The sequence below is a fragment of the Ranitomeya variabilis genome, chromosome 6, assembly GCF_051348905.1.
Source record: "Ranitomeya variabilis isolate aRanVar5 chromosome 6, aRanVar5.hap1, whole genome shotgun sequence".
NCBI classification, from domain to species: domain Eukaryota; kingdom Metazoa; phylum Chordata; class Amphibia; order Anura; family Dendrobatidae; genus Ranitomeya; species Ranitomeya variabilis.
In genome coordinates, this window is record NC_135237.1 from 335,937,572 (window position 1) to 335,955,008 (window position 17,437).

General features: G+C 43.1%; 1 protein-coding gene across 1 annotated transcript in view; it reads left to right on the top strand.

The window, feature by feature from the left end:
- The window catches only part of LOC143783273 (uncharacterized), a 143,779-nt gene that overhangs the window by 64,245 nt on the left and 62,097 nt on the right, over window positions 1–17,437 (top strand). Inside the window, exons 7-12 of the mRNA XM_077271685.1 lie at window positions 6,659–6,670; window positions 8,253–8,333; window positions 8,556–8,609; window positions 8,869–8,922; window positions 9,668–9,721; window positions 15,425–15,469. Coding sequence (XP_077127800.1) covers window positions 6,659–6,670; window positions 8,253–8,333; window positions 8,556–8,609; window positions 8,869–8,922; window positions 9,668–9,721; window positions 15,425–15,469 — 300 coding nt within the window. The remainder of the gene's footprint in view (window positions 1–6,658; window positions 6,671–8,252; window positions 8,334–8,555; window positions 8,610–8,868; window positions 8,923–9,667; window positions 9,722–15,424; window positions 15,470–17,437) is intronic.

The window sequence follows — 17,437 nt, forward strand, 5'->3', positions numbered from 1 at the left end:
AGGCCATTCTGACGTCTGAATTTCTGCCTTTCTGCTCTAGTCAAAATTGTATCACATTGCATAGGCTCAGGACTCTGCTCAGAGGACACTGCCATATGGTGCACCACCTTGCGCTCGCGCAAGCGCCGATCAATCTGAATGGCCAAAGACATTGACTCATTCAGACCAGCAGGCGTAGGAAACCCCACCATAACATCTTTAAGGGCTTCAGAAAGACCCTTTCTGAAAATCGCTGCCAGGGCATACTCATTCAATTTTGTGAGCACAGACCACTTTCTAAATTTCTGGCAGTATACTTCTGCTGCTTCCTGACCCTGACACAGAGCCAGCAAAGTTTTTTCTGCCTGATCCACAGAATTAGGCTCGTCATACAGCAATCCGAGCGCTTGAAAAACTGTGTCAATATTGAGCAATGCAGGATTTCCTGGCTCAAGGGAGAATGCCCAGTCCTGCGGGTCACCACGCAGCAAAGAAATAATAATCTTCACCTGCTGAATGGGGTCACCAGAGGAACGGGGTCTCAGAGCAAAAAACAATCTGCAATTATTTTTAAAATTCAAAAATTTAGATCTATCCCCAGAAAATAAATCAGGAATAGGAATTCTAGACTCTAATACCGGAGTCTGGACAACATAATCTTGAATACTCTGTACCCTAGCAGCGAGTTGATCCACGCGCAAGGACAGACCCTGAACTTCCATATGAGCACCAAAATCCTGAACCACCCAGAGATTAAGGGGAAAAAAAAGACAAAACAAGCTACAAAGGAAAAAAAAATGACTCAGAACTTTCTTTTCCCTCTTTTGAGATGCATTTAACACATTGTGGGCCTGCTGTACTGTTATGACCTGGTGGTTAAGAGGCCACACTGATATGACCTGGTGGCTAAAACGCAACATGAGACGAGCTCTGAGAAGGTGGTATCTCTACTGACCGCAGTCCCTAATCCTAACAACAACACTAGTAATAGCTGTGGGATGTTCCTGACTCTCCCTAGACACCTCTTCACAGCCTAAGAACTAACTACCCCTAAAGAAGGAAATAGAAAGCTATCTTGCCTCAGAGAAACCCCCAAAAGGAAAGACAGCCCCCCACAAATATTGACTGTGAATGGAGAGGGAAATGACGTACACAGAAATGAAATCAGAATTCAGCAAAGGAGGCTAATACTAAACTTGATAGACAGAGAGAAAAGGATACTGTGCGGTCAGTATTAAAAACTACAAAATCCACGCAGAGTTTACAAAGATGAACTCCACACCGACTCACGGTGTGGAGGGGCAAATCTGCTTTCCCAGAGCTTCCAGCTAGCCTGAATAAGACATAGTGACAAGCTGGACAAAAAGAGACATATTTGCAGAGCAATAGAGTCCAAGCAAATGGACAAACAAAAACTAGCAAAAACTTATCTTTTGCTGACAAGGGCAGGCCATATGAGAAATCCAAGGAGAGAACCAAATCCAACCAAGAACATTGACAGCAGGCATGAACTAAAGCCCAGAGCAGGTTTAAATAACAAACCCAGGCAAGGCGATTAGTGAAGGCAGCTGCTACAGCTACCTAAAGGAGCAGCAGTTCCACTCGAAACCACCAGAGGGAGCCCAAGGGCAGAACTCACAAAAATACCATTAGCAACCACAGGAGGGAGCTCCAGAACGGAATTCACAACAGCCCCGTGTCTACATTCTGCCCATGCCTCCAGTCCTGCCCCCAGTGTGTCCAGCAATCTGCCCCAGTGTGTCCAGCATATTGCCCCCAGTGTGTCCAGCATTGCCCCCAGACAGTGTGTCCAGCAATCTTCCCCAGTATGTCAAGCATATTACTCCCAGGTTGTCCAGCAATCTGCCCCAGTATGTCCAGCACTGCCCCCAGTGTGTCCAGCAATCTGCCCCAGTGTCCAGCACTGCCCCCAGTGTGTCCAGCAATCTGCCCCAGTGTGTCCAGCAATCTGCCCCAGTGTGTCCAGCAATCTGCCCCAGTGTGTCCAGCAATCTGCCCCAGTGTGTCCAGCAATCTGCCCCAGTGTGTCCAGCATTGCCCCAGTATGTCCAGCACTGCCCCAGTGTCCAGCATTGCCCCCAGTGTGTCCATCAATCTGCCCCAGTGTCCAGCATTGCCCCAGTATGTCCAGCACTGCCCCATTGTCCAGCCCTGCCCCCAGTGTGTCCAGCAATCTGCCCCAGTATGTCCAGCAATCTGCTCCAGTGTGTCCAGCAATCTGCCCCAGTGTGTCCAGCAATCTGCCCCAGTGTGCCCAGCAATCTGCCCCAGTGTGCCCAGCAATCTGCCCCAGTATGTCCAGCACTGCCCCCAGTGTGTCCAGCCATCTGCCCCAGTATGTCCAGCAATCTGCCCCAGTGTCCAGCACTGCCCCCAGTGTGTCCAGCAATCTGCCCCAGTGTCCAACACTGCCCCCAGTGTGTCCAGCAATCTGCCCCAGTGTCCAGCACTGCCCCCAGTGTGTCCAGCAATCTGCCCCAGTGTCCAGCACTGCCCCCAGTGTGTCCAGCAATCTGCCCCAGTATGTCCAGCAATCTGCCCCAGTGTGTCCAGCACTGCCCCCAGTGTGTCCAGCAATCTGCACCAGTGTGTCCAGCAATCTGCCCCAGTGTACAGCATTGCCCCTAGTGTGTCCAGCAATCTGCCCCAGTGTCCAGCACTGCCCCCAGCAATCTGCCCCAGACTATTACCCCCCTGTATGCATGGCTCATATCCCCCCCGCACGCATGGCTTATCTCTCTCCACCCCCCCTCGCTCCCACTCCCATCTTGCACAGCGTGCCGGCTTATGTCCTCCTTCATTCCCCAGTCCCCCCGTCCCTCATAGTCATCCTCACCTGTCCCACACACTGCACGGCCGTGCCGACATCCCTCGCGCTCTGTCCCGACTCCCGGCGGCGGCGCAGCATCTTCCTGCTTGTGCGGTCATGTGATACTGTCATTAAGGTCATGAATATGCGCATATTCATGACCTTAATGAGTGGTACCACGTGACCGCACAAGCAGGACGAGCTGCAGTGCAGACACCGAGACCATCGCTGGAGCAGGGTGAGTATCGTCTTCAAGGAGGGCGGGCGGCCGGGGGGGGCCCTGGAGCAGTGGGGGCCCTGCCAGCAGGTGTCAGTGCCTGGGCCCACCGGAGGATCCTCCGGTTCTCCGGTGGGCCAGTCCAAGCCTGTATCTATACAGTGGGGAAAATAAGTATTTTATACACTGCCGATTTTGCAAGTTTTCCCATCTACTAAGAATGGAGAGGCCTGTAATTTATATCGTAGGTACTTCAACTGTGAGAGACAGAATCTAAAATTAAAAACCCAGAAATCACATTGCATGATTTTTACATAATTAATTTGCATTTTATTGCTTGAAATAAGTATTTGATACAATAGAAAAGCAGAAATTAATATTTGGTACATAAACCTTTGTTTGCATTTACAGAAGTCAGAGGTTTCCTGTAGGTCTTGACCAAGTTTGCACAAAGTGCAGCAGGGATTTTGGCCCACTCCTCTATACAGATTTTCTCCAGAAACCTTCAGGTTTTAATGCTGTCAATGGGCGATATTGATATTCAGCTTCTTCCAAAGATTTTATATTGGATTTAGGTCCAGAGACTGACTAGGTCACTGCAGGATCTGAAAATGCTTCATCCAGAGCCACTCCTTAGTTGCTCTGGTTGTGTGTTATTTGGGTCATTGTCATGCTGGAAGACCCATCTTCAATGCTCTTATAGAGGGAAGGAGGCTGTTGGCCAAAATCTTGCAATATATTACCCCATCCATCCTCCCTTCAATACAATGCAGTCATCCTGTCCCCTTCGCAGAAAATCTCCCCCAAACTATGATGTTTCCACCATCATGATTCATGGTTGGGACAGTGTTCTTGGAGTTGAACTTGTCATGATCCAGGCCGGAGTTTGTTTCTTGTTATGCTCTCCCCGGTCTGGTCATGCTGGGGTTAACTTTCCTCTGCCTCGTTCTGGGATCTGTTTGGCTATTTCTGCCTGCTGCCATTTGCAGGCAGTGTCAGTTATAGTTCTTGCCCAGGCTTGAGCGGCTGACCCCGTTACACTCTGATTTGTCCTCTGCCCCTTTGCTCAGTCCCTATGCTTTCCCACTGCTGCTACCTCGCTTGACTTAGTGTTTGTTCCTCGTGCTCTCACCTCCTGGTATCTGACCCAGCTTGACCTCTGATTCGTTTGTCTGTCTCACCTGTCTGGGATTTCTGTTCCTGTCTGGCTTATGACTTCTCTGGTTGCATCTGACCACATTTAGTGCTGTTTCCTCTGGTACTGCGTTTCCTGACCATTACTGACTCGACTTGTCTTACCACTCTCTCATCACCTAGTGGCGTCTGCACTGCCATACTGATGTGCTATACTGTAAGCTCCCCCTGGTGGGGGCTGTGCATACTGCACTGCGGCAGCATTACAGTACTCATCCTTCTTCTTTCTCCAAATACGACGAGTGGAGTTTATACCAAAAATTTTTATTTTTGTTTCATCTGACCACATGACCTTCTCCCATGCCTCCTTTGGATCATCCAGATGGTCACTGGCAAACTTCAAATGGGCCTGGACATATGCTGGCATGAGCAGGGGGAAGTTGCGTACCCTGCAGGATTTGAATCCGTGAAGGCGTAGTGTATTACTAACTGTAATGTTTGAGACTGTGGTCCCAGCTCTATTCAGGACATTGACAAAGTCCTCCCATGTAGTTCTAGGCTTTTTCCTGACCTTTTCCAAAATCATCTTTACCCCACGAGGCAAAATTTTGCATTTAGCCCCAGTTCGAGGAAGAATGACAGTCACCTTGTGTTTCTTCCATTTTATAATAATTGTGCCAACAGTTGATGCCTTCTCAACAAGCTGCTTGCCTATTGTCCTGTAGCTCATCCCAGCGTTATGCATGTCTACAATTTTGTCTTTGTTGTCCTTAGACAGCACTTTGGTCTTGGCCATGGTGGAGAGGTTGGGGTGTGATTGATTAAGTGTGTCTTTTATACAGGTAATGAGTTCAAACAGGTACAATTAATACATGTAATGAGTGCAGAGTAGGAGGGCTTTTTAAAGAAAAACTAACAGGTCTGTGAGAGCCAGAATTCTTCCTGGTTGGTATTTTACCCACTGTATACACATATGGAAGAGTCGTATCGCCCAACATTTATAAACCAGAACAAATGTTCAGGGAACGTATACAGTGAATTTGTCCCTATTGAAGCCCCTTAGTGTTCTCACATGCGATATCCCTTTTACAGCCATTGTATGATGCTTTCAAAAATGTCCCCGCACACACACACACTGGGTTTTGTATCCGTACAGTGAATTCCCCCCACAAGTGCAGTATGAAGATTCCACAAAGCCTCCGGCAAAGTATTATGTCCCCATAGTCTCACTAACACAGTATAATGCCCCCACAGCATGATACCTTTAAAGAGCCCCCATAGCATTATATTCCCAAAGTCCTCTTCACCCACGGTGTTATGGCCCCAACAAAGTATGGTGGACTGTTAGGATGAAGGTCTTCACTCAGTATGATGGCCCTCACAGCCCCCTCTCAGTAAAATGGCCCCCGCAGCCCCCTACTCAGTATGAGGTCCCCCAGAGTCCTCTATTCACCATGAGGACCATCACAGCCCCGTACTCAGTATAATGGCCCCCACAGCTCCTCGTAGAGAATGAGTGTCCCCATAGCCTCCCACACAAAACAAGGGCCCCTTCTAAGTAAGAGCATCCAACAGCTCCCTAATCAGTATGAGGGCTCCCACAGCAACCTACTCACTATGAAGGTCCCAAGCCCCCTACTCATTATTAAGGTCCACACAGCCCCCCCCCACACAGTATGAGGGCCTCCACAACCCACCACACAGAATGAGGGCCCTCACAGCCCTCTACTTAGTATGGGAACGATTATAACACACAGCTAAGTATGAGGGTCACACAGTATGGGAGCCACCACAGTCCTTAACTCAGTATGGGGGTGCACACAGTCCCCACAGCCACCACTCAGTAAAATCAACCACTCAGTATGAGGGTGACCACCAGCACCCCCACTCAGCATAAAGGCCCTCACAGCTCCCCACTCAATTTGATGGTCCCACAATTACTGACGTTTAAAACAAATCAGTACTCACCTCACCCTTTTCCCCTGGCACGCTGCTCCAGTCTATGCATTGTGAGTTCTGCGACTCCACACTACAGGCACGATGTAGTGGCATCAGCATATCTGTAGTGCACAGATCTCAGACTTACAGGCGTAGGCGGAATGGTGGAATAGTGAGCTTTCGGCTCACTGATCTACCATTCTATTCAATGGTATAAGCGTCCTAACGATGGGGCCTGGTGTCGAGCCACACTGAGCCCCCCGACTCACGAGCCCCACAGTGGCTTCGTGGACTGCAACTAAGGATGGTACACCCATGGACATGTGATCTACTCTATATGCTACCATAGGTAACAGTGCTATCATATAAAACACAGGTAGAACTTGTATGTGAAAAATTGACGTCTTTATAAGCCTTTACAATTAGTCATTATAAATAGGGGAGGAGGACTTAACACATTGTGTAAATTCACTGTTATTAATATACAGTACATGCTGATGAATTTTACATTTTTAAAGTTTAACTATTAACTTGGTTTTTTTTGTCTGTTTTTTTACCAGGATGATCCCAGGGTAAGTACAGCATAAACATACTTAAATATGAAAAATCAGAAACACTAAAACCTATGTAAAATGCTTTAACATAAAATTCTACATAGGCATAAGTTATAAACCTGTAAGGGGATGGATGACTGAGAAGACACACACAGCTTAGGGTAGTTTCACACTAGCGTTCAGCAGGGCTGCGGATGGCAGCCTTCTTCCTCTGTTAAGCCCTGCCCACTGCCACACCTCTTCCTTCAGCTCCGCCTACATCTGCATGCGTCCTGCGTACCCTATCTTTAACATTGGTTATGCAGGCCATGCGGATGTCTCCACATGCGTCGTTTTAATGCTGCGCTGAACTGCGTCGAACACATGTTGCATTTTGTTGCAGTCGGTGCATCGTCAAAATGACGCATGCGGAGGCATCTGCATACATCCGCATGGCCTGCATACCCAATGTTAAAGATAGGGTATGCAGGATGCATGCAGACATAGGGGGAGCTGAAGGAAGAGGTGCGACAGTGGGCAGGGCTTAATGAAGGAAGAAGGCTGCCATCCGCAGCCCTGTCAAACACTAGTGTGAAACTAGCCTTAAACTGAGTGTCTGCAAGTGAACATCGCCATCTGCTGTCCAAAGATGATAAGAAAGGTGACGGCAGATAGAACTACATTAGTAGGAACTGAAGAGCGAGTTACACATTCCCTGAGGGAAGATATTTTAGCGGATGCCAGGTCAAGTGACAGCTGTGGCGCAGTTATTAATTATAAAAGGCCCGGGAAGGCCGAGAAGGGGAGGGGTCGTCACTTGGACCTGTAACAGAACAGTCGTGTGAGCAGCAGAGTTGGCTTAAATGAGAGACCATATTCCACTATAAGAACCGGGAGACCAGACCCGAGTAAAGGAACTGAGAGACCAGACCCAATTGAAGACCAAACCGAAGTAAAGGAACTGAGAGACCAGAGCCGAGTGAAGATGCAAGAGACCAGATCCGAACAAAGGAACCAAGAGAGACCAGAGCTGGGAGAGCTGAGCCTAGTGAACACAGTCAGGGCTGAGAGAGAGACTTGTAGGCCGTCGCTTCAAGTGTAGACGTACGTTACAATGTGGGGGCTGTGTTTGAGGGAGCTAAGGTGGACAGCGTGACGAGTGTGCTGTGTGACTTATCAATCTGAAACTTGTGGCCTAGCGGCTAGTTTCATTGACCCTCTGTTAGGGCCTGTGTAACATTTTGCGTTGCCCAGAGAGTGACAATGGTGATAGGCCCTGTAGTGAAAATGGCTCCCTTTTGGTTAGGGTATAGAGATGATAGCAGTTGTTTAATTGCAATAATAGAACTATATTGTGTAATTAGCATTGTGACCATTTCCAGTTTATCTGAATTGCTGTATTCTCCTTGTAACATAACTTGCTTCCTTTTCACTGTTTGCATTGTCCCCTGACATTGTGTCGAAGGCAGCCCTTTAATTGTGTTAATCAAATAAATAGTTGTTAATTTAGATATATCTCCTCATTTTCTGCTCTGCTGCATCATTGTTCTTCTTAACAAACCCATACATAATTTTCAGTATATACAGTCTGTAGAGTAAGTATTCATTTTACTTTTCACAGTGTCCACTTGAGAGGGTGCCTACATCTGTTTGCCAGTGTCCAGAAGGTCAGCCTGGTTCTCCAGGAGTTCCAGGACAAGAGGTACATCTTTTGTATTACTGTGATGTCCTGCTGAATGATCTTGGTTTTACACATTTGTATTTTACGTGAATAAATTTCATTTTCCTAGGAGAATATATACTTTTTGGAAAAATAATGTACCCAGTTTATATTCAAAGAGACAATATATTAATGTATTCACTGTGATCAGAGCAAATTGTAGAAAGTAATAAATAGCATTGTCTCCATCATGTGATCTTACAGGGTTACAAAGGACCTATAGGAGAGAGCGGTGTTCCAGGACCAGAAGGAAAACCTGTGAGTGACTTCCAAGTTTGTATTGTATTTCTATAGCATGCTATTTCTACCTTTAAATACCACTTACAGGTTTATATCAAAAGAAATACAATTAACATACCTACAGTATTGATACAAGATTATTCAGTGAGGAATAAAACAGTGAATGATGCGTAATGGATTGCTATAAATGAGAATATTGTACCATGGGAGTAAATTACTTTAGTTTACAAAATATTGTAATAATTTCCTAAAACAAAGAATATACTTATATTTTCAGGGTTTACGTGGGCCTCCAGGACCACCTGGCATACCTGGAACTCCAGGAGAAAGGGTATGTTTCCAGCACCCGGGAGTCCTGGGATCAAATCGTACCAAGGAAAAACATTATTTATCTGCAGATATAGGATCAGTATGTAGGTAAATAGCATTAACATTGTTGCTTGGCCACCTAACTGAAAGTTTGGCTACGAGGAGGAAATTTTCCTCGCGGGAGTCTCCGGGAGCCTCAATGGATAAGGACTTAGATTTAGTCTGAAACGCGTAGGTAAATCATACATTTTTTAGGATGTGCCATGATTGTCATTTTTATTACTTTTGGAATAAAGTTTACAACTAATTTTAATCCAAAAACTAGAGGGAAACTCATCTTTTTCTATAGCAGTCATGTGAATGATAGATGTGAAGTCATTACTGCAGGAAGGAATAGCAGGGATCACTGGAGTGTTAGCGGGAAATTGGAAAGCTGAGCAATTGATAAATCATGATGCTATCATATTTCCAGCTCCTGTCCGGTTTTTAAAAAATGCCAAACAGGCCCCCAATGCTTTATATGTACTAGAAATGTAACTTGAAACTGATGTAAAAACCTGTAACAGGATCCCGAAATCATAACCAACATGTGCCTTTTATAATACTGATGTCCTGTTCCCTGTGACCCTGTTTCCTGTTCCCTGTGACCTGTTGGTTGAGATATTTTTTATATGCAAAATTAAATTTAGTTAAAGCACAGCTTCTACCCCTATAAAGCTGATGTGATATAGAGTAAAATATCAGTACTTGTTCTGGTCTGTTTTAAGGGTCCACAAGGGCCACCAGGGATGAAAGGTGATCCGGGTCCACCTGGAATTCAGGTAGGAAGTATCAGACTACCCGTTTTTACCTTGGTTGTCTCATACATTATCTCCTTAGTTATGATATTTTCCTATGTATGCGTTAAACAACTGTCGGTATAAAAATGCAATCTACACTTTTTTTTCTGGTAAAAATTTTTTTACATGAAAATGTTGACTAAATGACAAATATATAGACAAATCCGTAATAACTGGTAGAGCTAGTATCATAAATAATTGGATAGGTCATCAGTATGACAGGCCCAGTACCTCCACCAATAAGCAGAAAATAGCTTTGGCAGCCATCAGATGTAACATGATGAACATAGATACTCAGTGCAGTTCCAATCAATGTTTAGCGCCTCCTGAATGCAAAGGCGCAGCTCCATTCAATGTGTAGCTGTCGCTGCCTGCTACTACCGGAAAGCTCCTATTATTTTGAGTAGGAGCTGTTCTGCAGTACCTGGCAGTGGCTGCTACACATTGAATAAAGCTATGCTGAGCATCTCAGTTCAACATGTTTACATTCAGCTGCCACCAGAATTGTTTTCAGCTGAAACGTGGGGGTGCCATGTGTCGGACCACTTCCAGTCTCATATTGATCATATAGCCTAAAGATAGAAGAATAACATAAGCATTATAGAAGACTGAGATGGTAATTCTTGCAAAAAAGTGAATAATTTGTTTGGATCACACATAATAAACCAAATGTCCTCCAACATTTTGACCTAAACAGTCTATTACAAGAACATCTGTTATACAAATAAGCTTAAATATACATAAAGTATGCAGGTAAATTTAAGTAATTAAAATAAAGTAACATTTTTAGTTTATCATAACTTTATTTTAAACACATTGTAATTTACATATTTATGTTATGCATATTCATTTATATTTATATAAAACATTTCCTTGAAAAAGATCGCTATTTAAATTGAAGTCCTGGACAATATAATTTCTTCTTATTCTAGTTTAACCCCTTCACCCCGAAGCCTGTTTTCAACTTCCTGAGCGGGCCATTTTTTTCAATTCTGCCCACTGTCACTTTATGAGGTCATAACTCTGAAACGCTTCAACGGATCCTGGTGATTCTGAGATTGTTTTCTCGTGACATATTGTACTTTATGATAGTAGTAAAATTTCTTCGATTTGACTTGCGTTGATTTGTGAAAAAAAATGGAAATTTGGCAAAAATTTTGAAAATTTTGCAATTTTTAAACTTTTAGTTTTTATGCCCTTAAATTAGAGAGTCATATCATACAAAATAGTTAATAAATAGCATTATCTACATGTCTGCTTTACATTACCACAATTTTGGAAACATAATTTTTTTTATTAGGAAGTTATAAGGGTTAAAAATTGACCAGCGATTTCTCATTTTTACAACAACATTTGCAAAACCATTTTTTTAGGGACCACCTCATACTTGAAGTGACCCCAAAAGTTGTTGTTTAATTTGTCCTGAGTACGCTGATACCCCATATATGGGGGTAAACCACTGCTTGAGCACATGGCAGAGCTCGGAAGGGAAGGAGCGCCGTTTGACTTTTCAATGCAAAATTGGCTGGAATTGAGATCGGAACCCATGTCGCATTTGGAGAGCCCCTGATGTGCCTAAACAGTGGAAACCCCCCACAAGTGACCCCATTTTGGAAAGAAGACCCCCTAAGAAACTTATCTAGATGTGTGGTGAGCACTTTTAACCCCCAATTGTTTCACTAAAGTTTAGAATGTAGAGCCGTGAAAATTAAAAAATAATTTTTTCTTTCCACAAAATTATATTTTAACCCGCAATTTTTTTTCCCAAGGGTAACAGGAGAAATTGGACCCCAAAATTTGTTGTCCAATTTGTCCTGAGTACGCTAATACTCCATATGTGGGGGGAACCACTGTTTGGGCGCACGGCAGAGCTCGGAAGGGAAGGAATGCCGTTTGGAATGCAGACTTAGATGGATTGGTCTGCAGGCATCACGTTGCATTTGCAGAGCCTCTGATGTACCTAAACAGTAGAAACCCCCCACAAGTGACCCCATATTGGAAACTAGACCCCCCCAAGGAACTTATCTAGATGTGTTGTGAGAACTTTGAACCCCCAAGTGTTTCGCTAAAGTTTATAACGCAGAGCCGTGAAAATAAAATTTTTTTTATTTTCCATGAAAATGATATTTTAGCCCCCAAATTTTTATTTTCCCAAGGGTAACAAGACAAATTGGACCCCAAAAGTTGTTGCCAATTTGTCCTGAGTACGCTGATACTCCATATGTGGGGTAAACCCCTGTTTGGGTGCACGGGAGAGCTTGGAAGGGAAGGAGCACTGTTTTAGTTTTTCAATGCAGAATTGGCTGGAATTGAGATTGGACGCCATGTTGCGTTTGGAGAGCCCCTGATGTGCCTAAACAGTGGAAACACCCCAATTCTAACTGAAACCCTAACCCAAACACACCCCTAACACTAATCCCAACCATAACCCTAACCACACCCCTAACACTAATCCCAACCGTAAATGTAATCCAAACCCTAACTTTAGCCCCAACCCTAACCCTAACTTTAGCCCGAACCCTAACTTTAGCCCCAACCCTAACCCCAACCCTAACTTTAGCCCCAACCCTAACCCCAACCCCAACCCTAACTCTTACCTCAACCCTATTCCCAACCCTAGCCCTAACCCTAGCCCTAACCCTAACCCTAACCCTAGCCCTAACCCTAAACCTAACCCTAATGGGAAAATAGAAATAAATACATTTTTTTAAATTTTATTATTTTTCCCTAGCTAAGGGGGTGATTAAGGGGGTTTGATTTACTTTTATAGCGGTTTTGGGGCAGATTTTTATGATTGGCAGCCGTCACACACTAAAAGACGCTTTTTGTTGCAAAAAATAGGTTTTGCATCACCATATTTTGAGAGCTATAATTTATCCATATTTTGGCCCACAGAGTCATGTGAGGTCTTGTTTTTTGCGGGACGAGTTGACGTTTTTACTCGTACCATTTTCGGGCACATGACATTTTTTGATCGCTTTTTATTCCAATTTTTGGGAGGCAGAATGAACAAAAACCAGCAATTCCTGAATTTCCTTTAGGGGGGCATTTATACCGTTCCATGTGTGGTAAAATTGATAAAGCAGCTTTATTCTTCAGGTCAGTACGATTACAGCAATACCTCAGTTATATCTTTTTTTAATGTTTTAGTGCTTTTACACAATAAAAACTATTTTATATAAAAAATAATTGTTTTTGCATCGCTTTATTCTGAGAGCTATAACTTTTTTACTTTTCTGCTGATGAAGCTGTATGGTGGCTTTTTTTTGTGGGACAAGATGACGTTTTCAGCGGTACCATGTTTATTTATATCCGTCTTTTTGATCGCTTGTTATTCCTCTTATTATTCGCCGGTATGATAATAAAGCATTGTTTTTTGCCTCGTTTTTGATTTATTTTTTTGCGGTGTCCACTGAAGAGGTTAACTAGTGGGATAGTTTTATAGAGCGGGTCGTTACAGACGCGGCGATACCAAATATGTGTACTTTTTTTTATTTACATAAATAAATGGATTTATTGGGAAATTTTTTTTTTCTTTATTTGGGGATTTTTTTTTTTTTTTGCACATTCTATTTTTTTTTTTCACTTTCTAACATTGTCCCAGGGTGGGACATCACTATATGATCAGATCAATCATCTGACACTGCATAGCACTGTGTCAGATCAGCGATCTGACATGCAGTGCAGGAGGCTTTCCTGAGCAGGCGCCGGCTAGCCACCTTACTTCATGACCCGGAAGGAGTCCCGCGGCCATCTTGGATGCGTTGTTCCGGTGGGAGAGCGCAGGGAGCCCCCGACCCTGCGTGATGCCCCTCTATGTCGCTGTCACTACTGACAGCGGCATCAGAGGGGTTAAATGCCCACGATGGACGCTAGCGCCGATCGTGGGCATTGCTGCGGGGTGTCAGCTGTCGTATACAGCTGACACCTGCACGCGATCACCACGGCGCTCACTGTGAGGCCGCGCGATCGTGCCGCCGTACTAGTACAGCGGTTTGCGGGAACTCAGTTCCGCAAGAATTACAGGCTTTGTCTTCCACAGCGCTGAGGTTGTTGTTCTATTACACTGTGTGCACAATCAATAGATAAGTGAGTATTTTGAACATATTTTTATGCAGATTTTCCAACTCCAAGCTGTATAAATCTGAATGCTTATTGGATGAAGCAGATCAGGTGATGTGTATTTGTGTAATGAGGGACGCTGTGGCCTAAGGATATAACACCCGTTATCAAGGTGTGCAGAATTATTAGGCAGCTTGATTTCTTTAGGCAAAAATGAGGAAAACATTTTTTTACCTGACTCTGAAAATGCAAATTTCTTTACTAGTCTCACAGAGTGATGCTAAGATATTGGGGCGTGATCACAGAACCATCAAACATTTTGTTGCAAACAGTCAACAGGGTCACAAAAAATGTGTTGAGAAAAATAATGTGCACAATAAATGTGAAAAGATTTGAGAAAATTCAAACTTGAAGTGACCAGGAACCCATTATCATCCAGTGCGGTCATATTCCAGAGCTGCCATCTCCATGAAGTGCCCAGCAGAAGTACAAGGTTTCAGTGCTCAGAGACATGGACAAGGCAAGGAGGGCTGGGACTTGACCATAACTGAACAAAGCACATTTGTGGAAACATCAAGACTAGGCCAAGAAATATCTGAAGACTAGATTTTATTGCGTTATGAGCCTATGGCTGAATCAGTGACGGGCACATACCTCCACTTTGACTCAGGTGTCAGCAAGATGGCAGTGAAGTAATGCTATGGACTGGTATGATTAAAGATGAGCTAGTTGGACCATTTCAGGTTAAAGATGAACTCAAAATCAACTACTAAACCTACTGTAACTTTTTAGAAGACACTTTCTTCAAGCAGTAGTACAGACAAATTTGTATCTTTCAAGGAAACCATGATTTTTCTGCAGGATAATGCTCCATTGCATACATCAAAGTCTCCACTGCTTGGCTGCCAGTAAAGGCCTTAAAGATGAAAGAATAATGACATGGCCCCTACCTCAACTGACCTAAATCCTATTGAGAAGTTGTGGGCCTTTCTTAAACGGGAGATTTACTGTGAAGCAAAACAGCTCACCTCTCTGAACGTGTCTGGGGGCTGTCCAAAAGTGGATTGTCAATATATTAAGAAAGTGACAGACTCCGTGGATAGAACGCTTATGACTGTTACTGAAAAGAAGGGGGGTTATGTTGGTTACTAATATTTATCTTAAATGTCAGAAATGTATTTTTTTACATTTTGAGTTGAACACTCTCTCTAACAGATGAAAATCAACAATTGGGAAAAATTACATTTTTCATTTAGTTGCATAATAATTCTGCACACTGAAAGTTGCCCAATAATAATTCACACACATATATTCTCCTAAGAAAGACAAAACCTCACTTTTACTTTCTTAAATATTCAGGTTTAGTAACCTTTTGGATTGACCGACGTCACTGTAGTTGTTCAGTAACCAAATTAGTTATCAAACATACACATTGCCTAATAATTGTACACACAGTGTATGTGATAGGATCATTGCCCTGTCCTCAAACACATAGCCTTTATAGCAGTGTTCCTGATACATATTTCTGCCATAAAGAGAGGTCATCAATAATTTCTGTCTGAAACCAATTTATTATTTCATTTACTTTGGATAATAACCAATAATCATTCATTATTATTTTAGGGACCACCAGGAATGCATGGTGTGCCAGGCCAAGTGGGATTTAAGGTATAAAAAAAAATAAAATAATCATTTATTACAATTGAGTATTTTTTTCTGTTCCAAAAATTCCAAGCAATCACACATCTAGCTCTGCTACATACGTTATATAGTAATTCACAATATGGGATGTTAACAGATTAAGGGTTGCCTAATATTACTGAGCTGCATTTCTTACAAGAATTAATTGATCACAAATACTTACCAAGGATGGCTGATTTTTACAACAGGACTAAAGAAAAATAGAAGTGACAATTAATGAATAATTAAAATAACGATTTTATTTGAATATAATATTAAACATTTTTATATTGTTAAAAATTCAGGAACGGGTACTAGGAAAGAATTGGGAGACAGGAAAGCTCACATTATGTGTACCTATAGCAGCAAGGTATATGCTTGCTATTATTATCCCCCCGAAAAATAATAAACACTTTTGATTTTCATTTGACTTGCGATATTTCTGTGCCAAAGTATTTTTTGAGTCAGTGTTTTTCCATCATTGTGTCATCAGTGTTTTTCTGGTATGGATAAAGAAAGAACTAAAATTACAACCCTATAGGTTAAAATGGGTTAAAAAAACGGATACCACATGTACTGGAAACAAGAATGTGTGAAGAAGTCCTAAAAGAGAAATTGTCGTCATTGTCCTCAGCAACCAATCAGAGCACAGCTTTAGATTTTTAAACAGCTAAGTTCAAGTGATGCAGGATTAGGGCTCATTTCCACTGGCGAGGAAAATGGACGAGTGCAATCCGATAAAAAATCGGATTGCACTCGGACCAATGTTATTCAATAGGTGTCTTTTCATTTGCGATTTTTTTCTCAGCCGAAATCGGACTGAGAAAAAAATCGCAGCATGCTGCGTATTGCTGCGATTCTCGGACGAGACTCGCCAATGCAAGTCAATGGGTGCGAGAAAAAAATCGCACAGCACTCGCACCATGCGAGTACTGTCCGATTTTTACGCACCAGTGTCCTTTGAAAAGCAGGTAATTCAGCGCGGTGTACAGTAAAATCACACTGACAGGTTAGAATAGAGTAGATATATATACTGTACACATAGAATAGGTATATATACATATATTTATGTCAGTGAGACACCTATATATGTATATTTAAATTTAATGCAGCGCAAGATAGCATTAAAGCCGCTAATTCAATTGCCGGCTTTTTCTTTCTCCTTCCCAAACCCGACATGATATGAGACATGGTTTACATACAGTAAACCATCTCATATCCCCCTTTTTTTTGCATATTCCACACTACTAATGTTAGTAGTGTGTATGTGCAAAATTTCGGCGCTGTAGCTATTAAATTTAAGGGTTAAATCGCGGAAAAAATTGGCGTGGGCTCCCGCGCAATTTTCTCCGCCAGAGTGGTAAAGCCAGTGACTGAGGGCAGATATTAATAGCCTGGAGAGGGTCCATGGTTATTGGTCCCCCCTGGCTACAAACATCTGCCCCCAGCCACCCCAGAAAAGGCACATCTGGAAGATGCTCCTATTCTGGCACTTGGCCACTCTCTTCCCACTCCCGTGTAGCGGTGGGATATGGGGTAATGAAGGGTTAATGCCACCTTGCTATTGTAAGGTGACATTAAGCCACATTAATAATGGACAGGCGTCAATTATGACACCTATCCATTATTAATCCAATTGTATGAAAGGGTTAAAAAAACACACACACATGATTAAAAAGTATTTTAATGAAATAAACACACAGGTTGTTTTAATATTTTATTGCTCTCTCAATCCATGTGATGACCCTCGCTTGGAAAAATAATAAACCAACAATATACATACCCTCTCTGATGAACTGTCACGTCCCACGAGGTAATCCATCTGAAGGGGTTAAAATATTTTACAAGCAGGAGCCCTGCTATAATGCAGCTGTGCTCGTGCTTGTAAGCCCCGGGGAATGAAGGAAATGTAGGTCAATGACCTATAGTTACCTTCAGTCGCGGTGATGCGCCCCC